At 43.4% G+C, this 16,410-nt stretch overlaps 1 protein-coding gene across 2 annotated transcripts in view; it reads left to right on the top strand.

Moving 5' to 3' along the window:
* TRIM37 (tripartite motif containing 37) overlaps positions 1–16,410 on the top strand; it is a 116,139-nt gene that overhangs the window by 31,611 nt on the left and 68,118 nt on the right. For both annotated transcript variants that reach the window (XM_075589780.1, XM_075589779.1), the window contains exons 9-12: positions 8,306–8,430; positions 9,270–9,320; positions 15,115–15,196; positions 16,247–16,323. In XM_075589780.1, coding sequence (XP_075445895.1) covers positions 8,306–8,430; positions 9,270–9,320; positions 15,115–15,196; positions 16,247–16,323 — 335 coding nt within the window. The remainder of the gene's footprint in view (positions 1–8,305; positions 8,431–9,269; positions 9,321–15,114; positions 15,197–16,246; positions 16,324–16,410) is intronic.

Below are 16,410 nucleotides of genomic sequence, written 5' to 3'. Positions count from 1 at the left end.
CCCAGGATCAGTTGCTGGTCTCTTCTTTCCCCTGTCGATTCCAGTGTTTCCCTTAAAAAAATCAATTTACCCCTCTTTGGGATCGTAAATATTTACTAGCATGTCTCTTGTAGGAAAACAATATCTGCTTTCAGATTCCTAAACTCTTTTAGGGCTAATCTACGCTTACCATTGTGTTAAGGCCTTTAACATTCATGGATACGAACTTCAATGGCGCTTGTCTAGCTATTCTCAATGTCGTGACTCTCCATCTCATGTGAAAGTTGTGAGCAGAAAAGATTTATGGTTGTGGGGAACAGGTAGGGGTAGAAAGAAGAAAAGAAAAAAAGGGAACTTTCCCCCTCCGGGAACTTGGACAATAAAAAAAGAAAAAACACCAAAAACAAAAAATGAACTACAATAAAAATGTGTAACCAGTCACTCATCCGTAGTTTGCGGCCAGACCCTACTTGGCCTGGCGGGCATATGGCCCTACTGGGGGCGGCCTGACGTCGGGCATACAGGGCTACTTCCTACCCCACACCCCGCCTTCCTCTATTCTCAACCCCCCGATCGCACCTGCAACCCAGCCGAAGCCAAGGCTCGCAAACAGCTTGGTTGTCGTTTTTATTCCACCGACCGGCAGACCAGTTTCCAAGATATAGACGTCAACTTCAAGCCTCTGGTGGAACAGTACCTACAACAGTTATAAAAAGGGGGAAAAAAACAAGGGGCAGAAAAGACAGAGAGGGCAAGCACAGTTATAGGGCTGGTGTAGGCTTCTCATAGTCATCATATGGTGACGGATCGATGATTGGAGAGCACAGCAGTGGATTCCAATTAAATCTTTCAAAGTTCCAAAAGAACCACAGCAAAAAGATTTAACAAAAGTCGCTCAGAAGCACAGATGGACTCTGGTCTTATCTCCGAGCAACTGCACCCTCAGCCGATCGATAGTCATCTGTGTTGTCGTCCCGAGGTCTTTGTTGTTGACTCGATCTATCCTTAGGGGTCAGAACCAATGCTGATAGGAAATCTGCAGATTCTTAAAGGTACTGGCTCGATCTGTCTGCCATTGTGGTTGTTTACAGGATGGAATGGAAAGGCCCATCGTTCGCTTCCTGAAGTATCGCCGCTACTGATCGCAACCCTCTCCTCTCAATTGTCATTCTGGACAGGAAAAGGGAGACCAAAAAGCGCACCAGCAAACACGGAGCAGGAAGGACCCAAAACGAAAAAATAATTAAAAGGGCACTTTAATGTGACAAGAGACCCATCCAACGCGTTTCGAACGTCACAGCGCTGTGACGTTCGAAACGCGTTGGATGGGTCTCTTGTCACATTAAAGTGCCCTTTTAATTATTTTTTCGTTTTGGGTCCTTTCTGCTCCGTGTTTGCTGGTGCGCTTTTTGGTCTCCCTTTTCCTGTATTGCATAATTGTAGCTGCACAGCTTGCCTACCTACCACCAGGATGTGAGTATTGCTTATTTTCAGGGGAACCTGCCGATGAGACTGAGGGTGAGTGGGCTTGTACCATCTACCACCTGTCTTCAGGAGGATAGTACCCATACTATTGCACATTAAGTACTATATTATTTTTATTAGTACCCTGGTTTAGTGGTTTGGCTTATTTTATTCATTGTACCTGCATTTGAGCGCTTTAGCCACTTTCTACATCATTCTGGACAGGTCCTGGAAAATCTGGATGGAGCTATTTTCAAATTCAATTGAGCCTCTGTTTCTGCAGCCTTTTATAATCCTTTCCTTGGTTGCATATTGGTGGAGCCTTAGGACCGCATCTCCACTCTTGGGGTCATCAAATCTCGGTCACAAGGCTCTGTGCTCTGCACACTGTAAGATTGCCATCTTAAGATATGGCTGGAGGGCTTCTGCGGACACCGCCTCAGGGACATGCCGAATTTGTAAACCCCTTGTATTACTCTAGTAAACCCACAGAAAGGGGGGGGGGGGGGAGGTGGGAAGAAGTGTTATGCTTTGTATGTCATTCTGTATATGTAATTTACATCACTCTTTACCATTATTGTACCATGCTTTGGAATATGTTGGTGCTTTACAAATAAACGATAATAACATGCGTTAAATGCAATTGAAGTCAGTGACCGTTAATGCCAATCAAGCTGCGATACCGGTTACCTGAACTTCATCAATTACCCCCCCCCCCCCCCTCCCTTAGATTCTGTTGGTGTATCTGTAGGTAGCAGGTGAGGCCTCTGAAAACGTTATTACAACTTACTGACTTCTTACCCTAACCATACTTACTACTAGGTAACAAGCTGATTGTAGGGTGTCGGTACAACAAATGTGCCATGTTGTTCCCATTATGTGACATTTATATACATTCTGCCTGTTGAATGTATGAGACATGCTGCTAGCCACTGATATTTAAGTGGTGACTGATACTTTTAAAATGGTGTTACCATTCTGTTGTCTGCCTGAAATTTTGCCTAGTGCTACCAAATCTGAATACACAAAAATCTTTGATTTGTTCGTTAGATCAGAAGCAATGTACAGGTACCCTACAAATACTGTTGGCTCTTACTCTTACTGGTCCCTGCCTTATTTCTACTTGCTCTCGTCCTCGCCTCCCACATACAACTTCTACTCCTTCTGGTGTTAACCCCTCTAACCTCATACCCATCCCCTGCCACCCTCCCTCCTCTCTCCCTTTCTCCTGTGCCCTTTGGAATGCTCGCTCCCTCTCTAACAAGTTCCTCTCTGTGCATGACTTCTTTCTCTCTCACTCCCTGCTTCTCTTTGCTATAACTGAGACCTGGCTCACTCAGTCTGACTCTGCTCTGGAAGCTGCCCTCTCTTATGGTGGCCTTTCCTTCTCCCACACTCCGCGCCCTGATGGCAGGGGTGGAGGTGTGGGACTCCTGCTCTCCTCTCTCTGCCATTACCGAACTCTTCCTATTCCCCCCTCTCTTGCCTTTCCCTCCTTTGAGGTTCACACTGTCCAGATCTTCTCTCCTCTCCCTGTTCATGTGGCGGTCATCTATCGCCCACCTACCTCTACTCACCCCCCTTCTGCCTTTCTCTCTCACTTTGAGGAGAGGTAGAAAGAGAGCCAGGATTCAGACTCCCCTGTTCTTCTCCTTGGGGACTTCAATTGCCACATTGATGACCCCTCTCTCCCTTGGGCTTCCCGCTTTCTTTCTCTAACCTCTTCTTTTGGCCTTCAACAGTGGACTGCAGCCAGCACCCACAAGGATGGCCACTACTTAGACCTGGTTTTCACTAAAAACTTCTCTCTCTCTGATTTCTCCATTTCCCCTTTTCATCTCTCTGACCATCACCTCATCTCATTCTCTCTATCTCGCTTCTCCCCTTCTCCACCTCCATCTACCCCCCGGTTCTGCAGAAACCTGCACTCTATTCACTTACCTGACTTTGAATCCACGTTACACTCCTCCCTCTCCTCTCTAAGCTCTGCTACAGACCCTGACAAACTGGTCAGGAACTACAACTCTGCCTTGTCCTCCTCTCTTGATCTACATGCCCCGCTTTCTCTCTGCCGCACTCGCCCTTTTAACCCTAGACCCTGGTTAAATTCCCATACGCGCATGCTGCGTTCCTCCACTCGTTCCTCTGAACGCCGCTGGAGGAAATCTCATACTCTCGCACTTCCTTCACTACAAATTTATGCTATCCTGTTTCAACTCTGCCCTCTCGCAAGCTAAACAAGCCTACTTTTCTTCACTAATCAACATGCACAAGTCTAACCCACGCCGACTGATCTCTGTCTTTGATACTCTACTCAAACCTCCCTCAGCTGCCTCTCCTTCCTCCATCTCCGCTCAGGACTTTGCTGACTATTTTAAGGAAAAGGTGGAATCCATACATCAGAACATCCCCTCTGTTTCTTCCCCCCATCCTACACCTCTTCCTAACTCTCCTCCTGCCTTACTTGACTCTTTTTCCACTGTCTCAGAGGAGGATGTGTCGCTGTTGATCGCCTCTTCTCCCTCTACCACTTGCCCTCTTGACCCCATTCCCTCCCATCTCCTAAAACCTCTTGCTCCTACTATAATCCCTACGCTCACGCACATTTTTAACTCCTCCCTCTGCTCTGGAACCTTTCCATCCTCCTTCAAACATGCAACAGTTATACCATTACTCAAAAACAGCAAGCTTGACCCTACCTGTCTTTCTAACTATCGGCCTGTCTCCCTCCTGCCTTTTGCCTCTAAACTCCTTGAACGTCTTGTATTCGCTCGCTTGCTCCATTTTCTCAACACCTATTCTCTCCTAGACCCTCTACAATCTGGCTTCCGCACTGCTCACTCCACGGAAACAGCCCTCACTAAAATAACTGACGACCTCCATGCTGCCAAAGACAGAGGTCATTACACTCTTCTCATATTACTCGACCTCTCTGCAGCATTTGACACGGTGGACCACCCTCTTCTCCTTCACATTCTCCATACTCTTGGCATTCGGAACAAAGCTCTATCCTGGATCTCATCCTACCTCTCCCATCGTACTTTCAGTGTCTCTTCTGCTAATACCTCCTCCTCCTCTATTGATCTCTCTGTGGGGGTACCCCAGGGCTCTGTCCTGGGACCTCTTCTCTTTTCTCTGTATACACTCTCTCTAGGTGACCTAATAACATCTTTTGGGTTTAATTATCACCTCTATGCTGACGACACACAAATATATTTCTCAACACCCGACCTTACACCTGCTGTACAAACCAAAGTTTCTGAATGTCTCTCTGCTATATCATCCTGGATGGCCCTCCGCCGCCTTAAACTCAACATGGCTAAAACAGAACTCCTCATACTTCCTCCCAAACCTGGCCCTACTACCTCCTTCCACATTACTGTTGGAACTATGATCATTCACCCAGTAGCCCAAGCACGCTGCCTTGGGGTCACACTCGACTCCTCTCTCACATTTGCCCCTCACATTCAAAACATTTCTAAAACCTGTTGCTTTTTCCTCCGCAATATAACAAAGATACGCCCTTTCCTCTGTTGCTCGACTGCTAAAACTCTGACTCAGGCCCTCATTCTCTCCCGTCTTGATTACTGTAACCTCCTGCTGTCCGGCCTTCCTGCCTCTCACCTGTCTCCCCTACAATCTATCCTTAACGCTGCTGCCAGAATCACTTTACTCTTTCCTAGATCTGTCTCAGCATCTCCCCTCATGAAATCCCTCTCCTGGCTTCCGATCAAATCCCGCATCTCACACTCCATTCTTCTCCTCACTTTTAAAGCTTTACACTCTTCTGCCCCTCCTTACATCTCAGCCCTAATTTCTCGTTATGCACCATCCAGACTCTTGCGTTCTTCTCAAGGATGTCTTCTTTCTACCCCCTTTGTATCTAAAGCCCTCTCCCGCCTTAAACCTTTTTCATTGACTGCCCCTCACCTCTGGAATGCCCTTCCCCTCGGTACCCGACTAGCACCCTCTCTATCCACCTTTAAGACCCACCTTAAGACACACTTGCTTAAAGAAGCATATGAATAGCACTGTGGCTATTCTGAACACATGGCACATAAAGCTTGGCCCCCTGCAGATGCACTTACCAGAACTCCCTCCTACTGTCTCTGTACGTTCTCCCTACCTACCAATTAGACTGTAAGCTCCTCGGAGCAGGGGCTCCTCTTCCTTAATGTCTAAAGCACTTATTCCCATGATCTGTTATTTATATTATCTGTTATTTATTGGATTACCACGTGTATTACTGCTGTGAAGCGCTATGTACATTAATGGCGCTATATAAATAAAGACATACAATACAATACTATGCCAACGCTGAAGCAGTTAATTACTACTGGTATATTTTGAGTAGCAGATTGGCCCATTTCTTCATGCCCTTTATTACCTTTGGGTGAATACTTTTCCATCATGTCTTTGCTGTATTGTGAAGTGGGATCATTAATCAAGACGTGTCTAAAGATGACCAATTTTGGAAAGTCCATAAAAGGGCATTTCCGCCAAAAACATTAATGTATCATCCAGAATTATAGTGCACAGCGTCAAGTACAAGCTCAACTAAACTTTAGTTATTTCACACGTACAATGTTTTTAAACGATATTTTGAATATTTAAGTTGCAAGCTGTTGCTCGCCAGCTGCTTTTTAGTTTCACTAAAGAGAATATGGTTTGTTGGAATAGAAATGTGTGTGTGTATATGTGTTTATATGTATATCTATGTAGATAGAGATAGATCATACGTTACCAGCAAAGGTAAGGAGACCTCAGCACTCAGTGGGTATAATAAGCGGCAATAAACTGTATTTAAATAAACTTGCACATATATCTAACGTTTCGGTCCGCAGAACGGGACCTTCCTCAGGGAGGGTGCGAACCTACACACACGGCCGGCACAACCCTGGGTATGGCACGTGCATTTGTCCAGGGTGGCAAAATTGGCCTTTGAGGGGGCGGCGTTGTTGGTGTTTGCACATGGCACCGGTCATAGATATACACCGTGTTGTAATATTGTGAACATGTTATTTTGTAAAGGGTGAGATGAATGTTGCTTTTCATTTTGGAGTCCTTTAAATGTGTGTAAAAGGCAGGCTGGCCCCTTTTTTTAAGATGTTAAGAATTATTTGAAATTCTTGAACTTTCCTGTCGTCACTATAAAAGCAATGCAAAATTAAATTTGCAGAATGCATTTTTGTTTTGGAAGTCAGGAGGCAGCCATGTGCAAATTGTGATGAGGAAAGGTTGCAGTGCATTGATTACCAATCTTCCTTGCTGCTGGTTCTCCTTCAACAGCGCTAACCTGTTGCTGGTGCCATGTCAAACATTTGGTGCAGAAGTAGTGGATGAATAGACAGGCTGACGTTGCTTAAAATAAGCTCCAACCAGGAAATAACTGTGAATCTCCATGCTCTTCAGTCTTCCAGTGTCATGAATAACCTCAAGTTAAATATGGCTGCCTCCTAATCTTTGAGAAGAAAAACATTCACAATTTTATTTTATATTTTTTATTTGTGTGTACAGGCATACCCCAGTTTAAGGACACTCACTTTAAGTACACTCGCGAGTAAGGACATATCGCCCAATAGGCAAACGGCAGCTCACGCATGCGCCTGTCAGCACGTCCTGAACAGCAATACCGGCTCCCTACCTGTACCGAAGCTGTGCGCAAGCGGGCAGACTATAGAGCCTGTGACATATGTGTTATTTACATCAGTTTTTCACGTATATGACGATTGCAGTACAGTACATACAGTGAAACAAAAATAAACTGCGCTCATTAGTGATCAGTGATAGGTGATAGTGACTTAAATAATAATAAATTACAACCTGATTGGGGTGAGGTTTTATGCCGCTGTTCAACTAAGATGGCTCAGCACACCAAGCTAAATGGAAACAGAAAGAAAACAGCGCAAAAAAACCATAGTGTAGTATATTAAAAAGTCTATTTATAAGATAAGGGTGAGTGTTGCACGTACATCAATATACAGACTAAACAGCATGACATGTTAGGGACATGTTACCACTCGGCGGGGACAGCAGGACACGAACAGATGTATCTAGGACGTCCTCCCTCTGGCTGCTGGTATCCAGGAACGGTAAGTACAGCTCCACTTTAAGAAGCCTTCCCGTGTGCTGAAGATACTTCAACCGGCTGTTTGGAAGGGGTGACCTCCTGGTCGCTTCCGGGTTAGTTCACGCTTGCATCTGACGTCATCTGGCGGCGTCTCTCGGCCGGTCGCGTCTCACTGCGTCTTTCCTCACTGATAGCGTATCGAGTGGTTAAAAAGTCCCGAGCAAGTCCCAGACAGAACAAGTGCAATAAAGTAAAGCCGCAATGGGGATAGAATTAGAAAATAAAGGAACGCGCCCTCTCCTACGCGTTTATATACGAAATACTTCTTCAGGGAATAATGGAGGAGGTTCCGGGGCGGTTCATATACTCTCAGCTCTCATGTGATTGGCCAAACTGAGTGAGTCCAACTCCCCCCACCTGGAGAGATAATTGCTCATCCCGTGGAGGGTCTCAGTCAGCGCAGGCAATCTAACACATAGAGATATGGGAGGTTAATAACACTTAAGATAAACATTAACAATCAATTTTAATATCGTGCTATGGTGCATCAAAATAGCTCTAAAAAAGGTAGTGCTTCACTTTCACTTACATATATGCTCCGGTCCCATTGCGTACGTTAATGCGGGGTATGTCTGTATTTCCTCTAGTGCAGAAGTTTTTGTATGTGTGTAGTCTACCTTTTATTTATACAACGTGTTGGATGCTTGAATTGTGCTGTACAATGGCTTTGGTATTTAAAGTGGAATGGGCAACAGAAAATAAGGAATTTTTTTTGTACTCCTTTTCTCACAGCTCCGATCCTGCAGTAAGAGTGAGCTCATCTCCAAGAGTCCTGAGATACTAATGATGTTTCAGCAGGTGCACAGGAAACCCATGGCTTCATTCGTCACTACCCCAGTCCCCCCAGATTTCACCAGGTACCTAATAGAATCGTTAGGAATGTACATGAACATTTTCCAAGCTTTGTGTGTTATTTCAACAGCCTTGATTATCACTTTCAAATGTTACTTTAAGGTAGCCAAATTGATTTACATCTAGATAAACTTTGGTGTAAAGTGCTGTGTATGTTCTACTGAGCTAAACACAAGTTCTATATTTTACAGTTAAAAATTGCTATCCATTCCAGCAAGGTTGTTCTGTTCTGCGGCAGCTGACTGCAACTCTGCTTTTTGCTGAGTGCTTTGTGATATCAAACATTAGGCCTTGATCAATGTGTTCTGACACAGTCGATCGCAGTGTTTCACTAGGGCCCATTATTTTGTGCAATTAGACTGAATAACATGTAACATAGCGTGTAACATAGAGTAGTTTGTATAACAAAGATATTGCATTAAAGCAGCAATCCCCTCCAGGGAGCAGCTGATTAGTGCTTCCCTGACATCTTGGTTCGCAACATATTTCATTATTTTTTATTGTGCCAGTTTTGAAACAGAAATAAATCCAAATATGGGTCACCGATAGAAAGTTGCAATGTTACCTCCTGATGATGATGCAGCTTTCTATTGGTTCCCCCTGATTGAACATGATCAGGATTCTTTTCCCTCCCAGACGATTGGAGTGATATTCTGGGAACAGGCGTGGTCCCAGGAGGTGAGGATGACCATAGGGTCAGCTCAAGGGGCCCCTAGTTCAGGTTATTAACCCTCCCCACCTTAAAAGAAAAAGACCAACACAGACCATTTTATATTTGTGTTAAACATGAGATTTTTCTATCTTGTATGGAAAATTAACTGAGGCGTCCTTTCTGTCCCCACAGTGAGCTTGTCCCTTCCTACGATTCAACTACATTTGTTCTGGAAAACTTTAGGTAAGATACTTATCTGTATTAAAGTTCACAATTTACTGGTATCAGAATCCTGTGTTTGTAGCTTTTTATTTGAAAAGATACATATTGTTTACATCTCAGAATTTGCCCATTGGCTTGCAGTGTAGTCTTCTGGTTTGTACAAAATCCAACTAATTTGTAGGTTGTGATGCCCTCTACCGCAACAACGGTGGTACATGGTAATAATGAGGTTTTGTTGCAAGTAGGTATAGATGACACCTATGAAGAACAGTAATGTAGACTCCTGTTCGGGTCATGTTAAAGTAGCAAAATATGTAGCACGGCACAAATCATAATTGTTATTTGTTATTATACTGGTTGAAGCAGGGATCTACGGAGCTGAACTGTGTTCATTTTAGCTCTGGGGACTCCATGCTTTCAGAGATAAATATGTCTCTCAGTACGGGGTGCTGATATCTCTGCATCCAGGGAGCTTGTGGGCCTAATGAAATGACTGCTTAAATGTCCTGCGCCACGACGGCCCATAGGAAGCTGTGACCTCATCCGTTACGGCTTACTATAGGCCCGTGTGACTTGGACATTTAAATCCACCGAGACACCAGCACGAGGCAAGAATCTTGCAGCAGGGTCCCCGGAGCTGAAATTAACACCGTTTATTTCTTGAGACCCCCTGCTTCAATCCTGTAATAAAAAAAGAAAACGATTGAGCAGTGCTACATGTTTTGCTGCTTTAAAGCTGCACACCAAGCAATTTCCTACATGTGTGCGTTTTATTTATTTTTTTAAAATTGGTTCTTTACTATGAGAAAAAACTTGTAGCATTTGCAAAAAAACAACTCTGAATTACATTCTTAATGTATTATAATGTTAAAAGCATTTTTTGTTTCTATAGCAATCATTTACAAAGTTACATCCCTTTCCTCTTCTGAAACAGGCTCTGGCACACCCCTTTTTGATCTCTGCCCTCTCCCTAGCAATGCACCAATTGTATCTAGTGACTGCCTGGTCACATGATCTTCCTCACAGAACTTTGCATCTTTGGTCCTCTTCTGCTGCAGTGACAGCCATTTAGTGAACCCCCGAGCCGAATCTTCATCTATCGGCAACTTAGCTAATTACTTATCATTTTATTGATGCACATATTAAGGGGAGGAAAAAAAACAGCAGCTTGGACTGCTGCTTAAAGCCCACGTCAGTCTATAAATGAGACACTTTGGCATTGAACTGGTATATATTAGTAACATCCCAAGGGTAGAGACAGATGGGTGTATGTATTAACATAAGTTTATGTTCAAGTTTCTTATAGTTGACACCACCTCAGAGTGCAGACTTTGACACACAATAACAAAATATATACAAAGGGATGTGCAATCTGATGCATGTAATTACAATATGTGCGTCATGTATAATCTGCTGACGCTGCAAGCTGAAAGCACATGCTGCAAAATTAGAGTAAAACAGATTTCCAAGAAGATATTAACTGTGTACGTTGACCCTATAGACGTAGCTACTACATCATTGGGTCTGACTCTCCAGAGGCCCCATGATGTAGTAGCTAGGTCATAATCTTTTTTTTCTCTCTAGGGGAAGTGGAATGGAAGTAGGATGACCCCCTTTGTGTTCCATCTTCTGTGATGGAGCGATCACATGATCGCCCCTTCAGCACTTAGTTTGTTCATAGACCACATAGTGACAGAATTTTGAGACGTGAAATGTGCTTCAATGTTCTATTGGCCCTTATGAAATATAGGCATGACCGAATAGCGCGCACAAGCCTTGCAGAGTGCTTCGCAAGGCATTGTGGGGACAATCTCAGAGTGCTGACTGACCGGTTTGAATGGGGCGCATGTCTCCCATGTCGTAATTATTACATTGAATTCTATTGAGCAACAATACAGTCCACAGGAAAGGTTATGCAACATCGAAAATAATCCGGCTCATAAACGTGCTGATTTTGCAATGCAATATTTATATTTATCAAGCTTACATTTGAGCAAGTTTAGTTTCAAACTATGGTGAAAGTGATATGCTTAATGAAAGATCTATGCCAGTCCCTAATTAATGCATGGTACATGAGTAGTGAAAGGGTTAAAGAATGGTAAACCAGGTTTATGGTAATACAGGAGGTAGTTATTAAAAGAACTTAAGAACCAAGAACTTCAACCTAGAGCATCTTAAGGCCCGGGCCATGGTGCTTTCGCCCACGCGGAGGTGTGCGGAGGCTGTGGGAAAGCGGGTGCTTTCCCCAGTCATGGTCGACGGGGCGTGCCCTGGGGGCGTGCCTAGGGGCGTCACGGAGCTGATTCGCTTTCATCAGGACGAACCGCTCACGTGACCGGCCTGTCGCGCCAAGAAATCAGTTTGAACTGATTTCTTGCGCAACGCACGCCACATCCGTGCGAAAGCACACGCCGCATGGACGCGAACACTGCCTTAAGGCAGTCTGTTCGTCCACACGGTCTGCGGTACCATGGCCCCAGCCTAACGTACAAGACACATTGTAATACATCGTAATTACACGTCTTTCAAGTTGATTATTTTCTGTTGTGCAGAGAAAATTGGCTCATAACTGCAATCTGATTGTCCTGAGAAAGATGTGTATACCCATTTGTATGTAATGATAATGCTACATTTCTTTCTGGAAGCTGTTCTTTATAAACCAGTACTTTAGCCTCAGAATTTCTGCATCTCTGGCTTTTGTGCTCCCTCTCAGATTTAATAAAGCTGATTTATTCACCTTTTTTGAGATCCAACAATAAATATATACAGTAATGTCTCTTGTGATAAACGGAATCCAATTGAATTATTGCTTGTCAAGGCACATGTAAATTGTGACCAGTCAAGTAGAGCGGATATTAACTTGGCTAGTCCTACCTTGTTTTTCTTAAAGTACAAAGGAAAAGTCAATCAAGCTGTGTAGACGTACATGCTTTAGAATGGGATTGCCACATTTACTGGTCCTTAGCCTGTTACAGCAGGGCATGAAAAATAGTTGCTAGTTGCACTACTTAAAACTTAAAAACCCTTGCCAGGTTTTTAGCAAACCGTGTACCTTTTAAAACAAATATTACAATTCTTTTATTACAAATAAGTATTTCAATTCAGTACATAAAATAAAACTTCCATTCACCTCTTGAGTGCTTCATGGGCCAATGCGATTTATTGCTGCCTCCTGTGACATTGAAGGGAAGTGAGAGACAACCGTTAATAATTCCCGCTTCCACTTTTCCATTTCTCTTTCCATTGTACTTTCACCTTCTCTTCTCCACCGCGTTCATTTATCTTTTTCCCTGTGTTACCCTCTCTCTCATTAAGGCCCCTCTTTTCCACTTCCTTGGTGCTCTGGACCTGGTCACAACTGCAGCTCTGAAAGTAGCATCAAAACGTGTGTGCATAATGCACAGCGACTGAGTTTGTTTGTTTTTTGAGACATGACTGCACAGCCACGGTCCCAGTGCTACACTTTCCAGAACAGCCCTCTCTTCCCAATGCCGCAGTCCTCCAAGCTCCCTTTGAACGTGACTATAGGGCAGCAATGCAGAGCCTTCGCAAGCTATGATTTCTTGGTCGCCGGTGACAGACTGGTAATTGGAAATTACGTGCCCCCGGTGACAGCAAGGTCTGGCAGCAATATCATTCATTTGTATTCCATCTTCAAATGTGTACTATTCAGAGTGTTGGGAAATAGAAAATAAGTGTAATTGTTTGGCCCATCACACGAATGACTGGAAGCACCACTTAGTAGTTATGGGATTTTGTTTAATAAATGAGATTACACCTGGAGCCGCTCTTTGGTGACATGGTTTGTATTTATGTAAATGACAAATTCTACATTTGTTTAATAGGATTGCATAAAATAAAGGGGTTCTTAATTAAAGTTGAGTAGTGCTGATCTACCACATGGAGAAAAAAAAAAAGAAACACTATTGCACTTTAATGAATGACCCCTAAAGAAAATTATCTGCTTCTTCAAAGCAATACTCTCTTTTTTTTAAAAAAAAATGCGTTGAGGGTTGTTTGAAGAGGCAATTAACCCTTACAAGGGAGAGCAATCTTTCTCCTGTGCCCCCCTGCTGCATGTCCCCCTCTTCGCGCGCCCCCCCTACCTTGGTTTCGGCGTTCTGGGCATCATGACCCCGCATTGCCATGGCGACGCGTCGCCAGAAGCTGTCTGAACCAAGTTAAGTGCCGTTTACAGAGACCTTTGCACGCTTCGCCTGGCGGCACGTGTACCGGTTTCAGCCGCGACCTGTGGTCTGCGGCTGTGCTTTCAGAGCAGGAGATCCGACAGGGGGGGGCCGCCATGACGTTATGTGGCTGGTTCGCCCTCTGGCTGAACCGCCGCCGTAACGTGACCAATGCTTGGCCGCCGCACCAAAAGACAAATATCTTGTCTTTTGGCCAAGGCGGTCGTGCATCGCGGCTTGTGTGCGCGCACACAGACTGGTGCCTGCCCTATAGAGTGCTGTGCCTTGTGAGAGGCGCATGCGCCGCAGAAGCCACTGGGGACCTGGCCTAAACCCCACTCCCCCCGCAGATAATCTCGCACCCACAAGTTTGTACACCCCTGAATTCTAAGCTATGTTTTTTTTTAAATAGGAAGCAGGGCGTCTCTGTAGTTGAACCCCATTAATTTCAGCAAAGTGGACCCCCTGCCTAGATGCCTATTGGGTAGGAGCTTCGGGTGGGCTAGCTGGGGTTCTCATAATTGCGGCTTCAGAGCTTCCATGTCACACGGGCCAATAAGCCGTAACGCCAACCCTTGCTGCTTCCTATTGACCCGCATGACCGGGACATTTAAACCACACAGAGTTACGGACACCCCATAGAGGTAAGTATCTCATGATCCCAGGAGCTGAAATTAATGGGGGTCAGCTCCGAAGACCCCCTGCTTCCACCGTTTTTTTTTTTATTTTTTTTCTTCAGGTTTTCATTTGAAAATTATGCCGTTTTCTTCTGCCTTCCATTACCTTCAGCAGCTTCTGCTTCCAGTAGTTCATAGTTGCATCACTACAGGAGGTTTTCTGCACTCAAGCGGCATGTACTGATAGTGGGGTTTTAATATGACAAATTACAGAACTAAAGCTATTTCATTAAGATGGAATTAACAGATGAAAAATACCGTGTGAAAGGTAAAAAAAGGTATGATACTGTAGGCATTGGCCGAACAGAATTGTAGCTGTATTTGTCTCTTATTTCATGGGAAAACAATAAGAAACTAGGTGGTAGGATACCTTTTTATTTTTTTTTATTGGATCAACAATGGTTTACAGTTTACAAGCTTTTGATCTCCACAGGGTTCTTAAAGTATGGAAATTATTCAGCAAGTCGGAGCACATTTATAATATGCTGATTTACACTGAGTTGGGAGAGGACGTACAATTTGAGGCACATTTGCCAGTGGGGCAGTTGATACAGGCATATCTTCATTAAATCTCCACCACCAGTTTAAATCCTTTCTAATCTAAGGCTGTCTCACATTTTAACCTGGTCTGTAACTGTTTCATACTCTCATAATATATATTTTCTTTAACTGTGCACGCAATGTCTTGTATATAATGTATACCCTGTTCATTTATGTAACTGTACTTGTAACCATGTATTATTTGTTTTACTCTGTGCCCAGGACATACTTGAAAACGAGAGGTAACTCTCAATGTATTACTTCCTGGTAAAATATTTTATAAATAAATATGATTTTGTTTTTGCTTTCTTCAAACACAGGTTATTCAGTTCCCTTTTATCGTTGCAGGGAGTCTAACTTTTACGTTGTGGCGTTTGTTTACTTTTTAACGGAAGCTTTAATGTTTTGCAGCACTCTACGCCAGCGCGCTGATCCTGTGTACAGCCCGCCTCTGCAAGTTTCAGGCCTGTGTTGGAGGTTAAAGGTTTATCCAGTGAGTTCTGAGTTTGTTATACGTTTTCTAGCTCTTAGGTGCTGGAAGTGATTAAGAGGCTTCAGTTGCACCAGGTACAGTACCCCGGTCGCACCTGTCATGTTTGTTTGTAATCCTAATTTTGAATTATTTCATATCTAAAAAACGTACCAAATATTTTAACAACCATGAAACGAATATTAAATCAGAATTACATGTTTGTGTATCTTGTAAATTATAATTATGGTATATAGCACAAGCCTACAAATACTACAACAGAGTTATCGATTTGTGATATGTACCCTTTCCTTGGCTATAATTTTTTATAACTCCATTGTGAATTTTAAATGTAAGGTATGATTTTGACATTTATTGTAGTTATTAATCGTTAGTATCAAATATTCTAATTCACAAGTGAAGCAAATGGTGTTTTAGCTGGTTGAGAACTTTTTTGTTTGATGTTCTATATGAGTTTGAGAGCCTACAAATGCCTTCTGATGTGCAAAGAGGATCCTTATACGATTTTGGGCAACATAAAAATGAATGGCTTGTGGTCATGAGCCTTTAAATGAAGTTACATCTACGCGAAGAACCTCTGTTGCGTAAAACTGTTACCTTCAGCATTTCATAGATGAGAGGCTGGTATGGGAATCGGTTATTATCAAAGTACTTTGTGTAGTGCACTTTGCCTTAAACTGCATCTCGAAGGTTTTAGGTTAAACATAAAAACTGCATGGAAAAGGGTGAAATGAGATTTCACATTGGCAGGTTTCAGAAGCACGGCACAAACACATAACTAACTGGTGATGGTTATTATAATGTTGGTTAAACATAGGAAGCGATTCCATAGCAAAGGTGTGGAACGCCTGCCATTCAGGGTTGTTAAGAACTACATACGTTCTAGATTAGAAAGGAAGCATGGTGGAGGAGACCAGATGCAGCTTTTCGTAACTGGGTAGTAGATGTTTTGACTCGTTGCATGATTGTATTATTATTTTTTTTTTTAATTGAGATGCTGCTGTTTTGTTGCCATATAAAGCATCATCAAATGTGTTCTCCTTTATTTTCAAGGATGGTAATGGAGTGGTGCGTGGTTACTACTTGTCTGTCTTTCTAGAACTGTCTGCTGGGCTTCCAGAAACGTCAAAGTATGTATTCTTGGGCTATCGTCGTCCTTGCTTTGTAACGTCATGGAATAATTAAACATATAGCTGTATATAGAAATACACTGGCTT

This window comes from Ascaphus truei, chromosome 3 (genome assembly GCF_040206685.1).
Source record: "Ascaphus truei isolate aAscTru1 chromosome 3, aAscTru1.hap1, whole genome shotgun sequence".
NCBI classification, from domain to species: domain Eukaryota; kingdom Metazoa; phylum Chordata; class Amphibia; order Anura; family Ascaphidae; genus Ascaphus; species Ascaphus truei.
The sequence above is the reverse complement of the archived record's forward strand: the minus strand, read 5'-3'. Positions and strand labels throughout refer to the sequence as shown.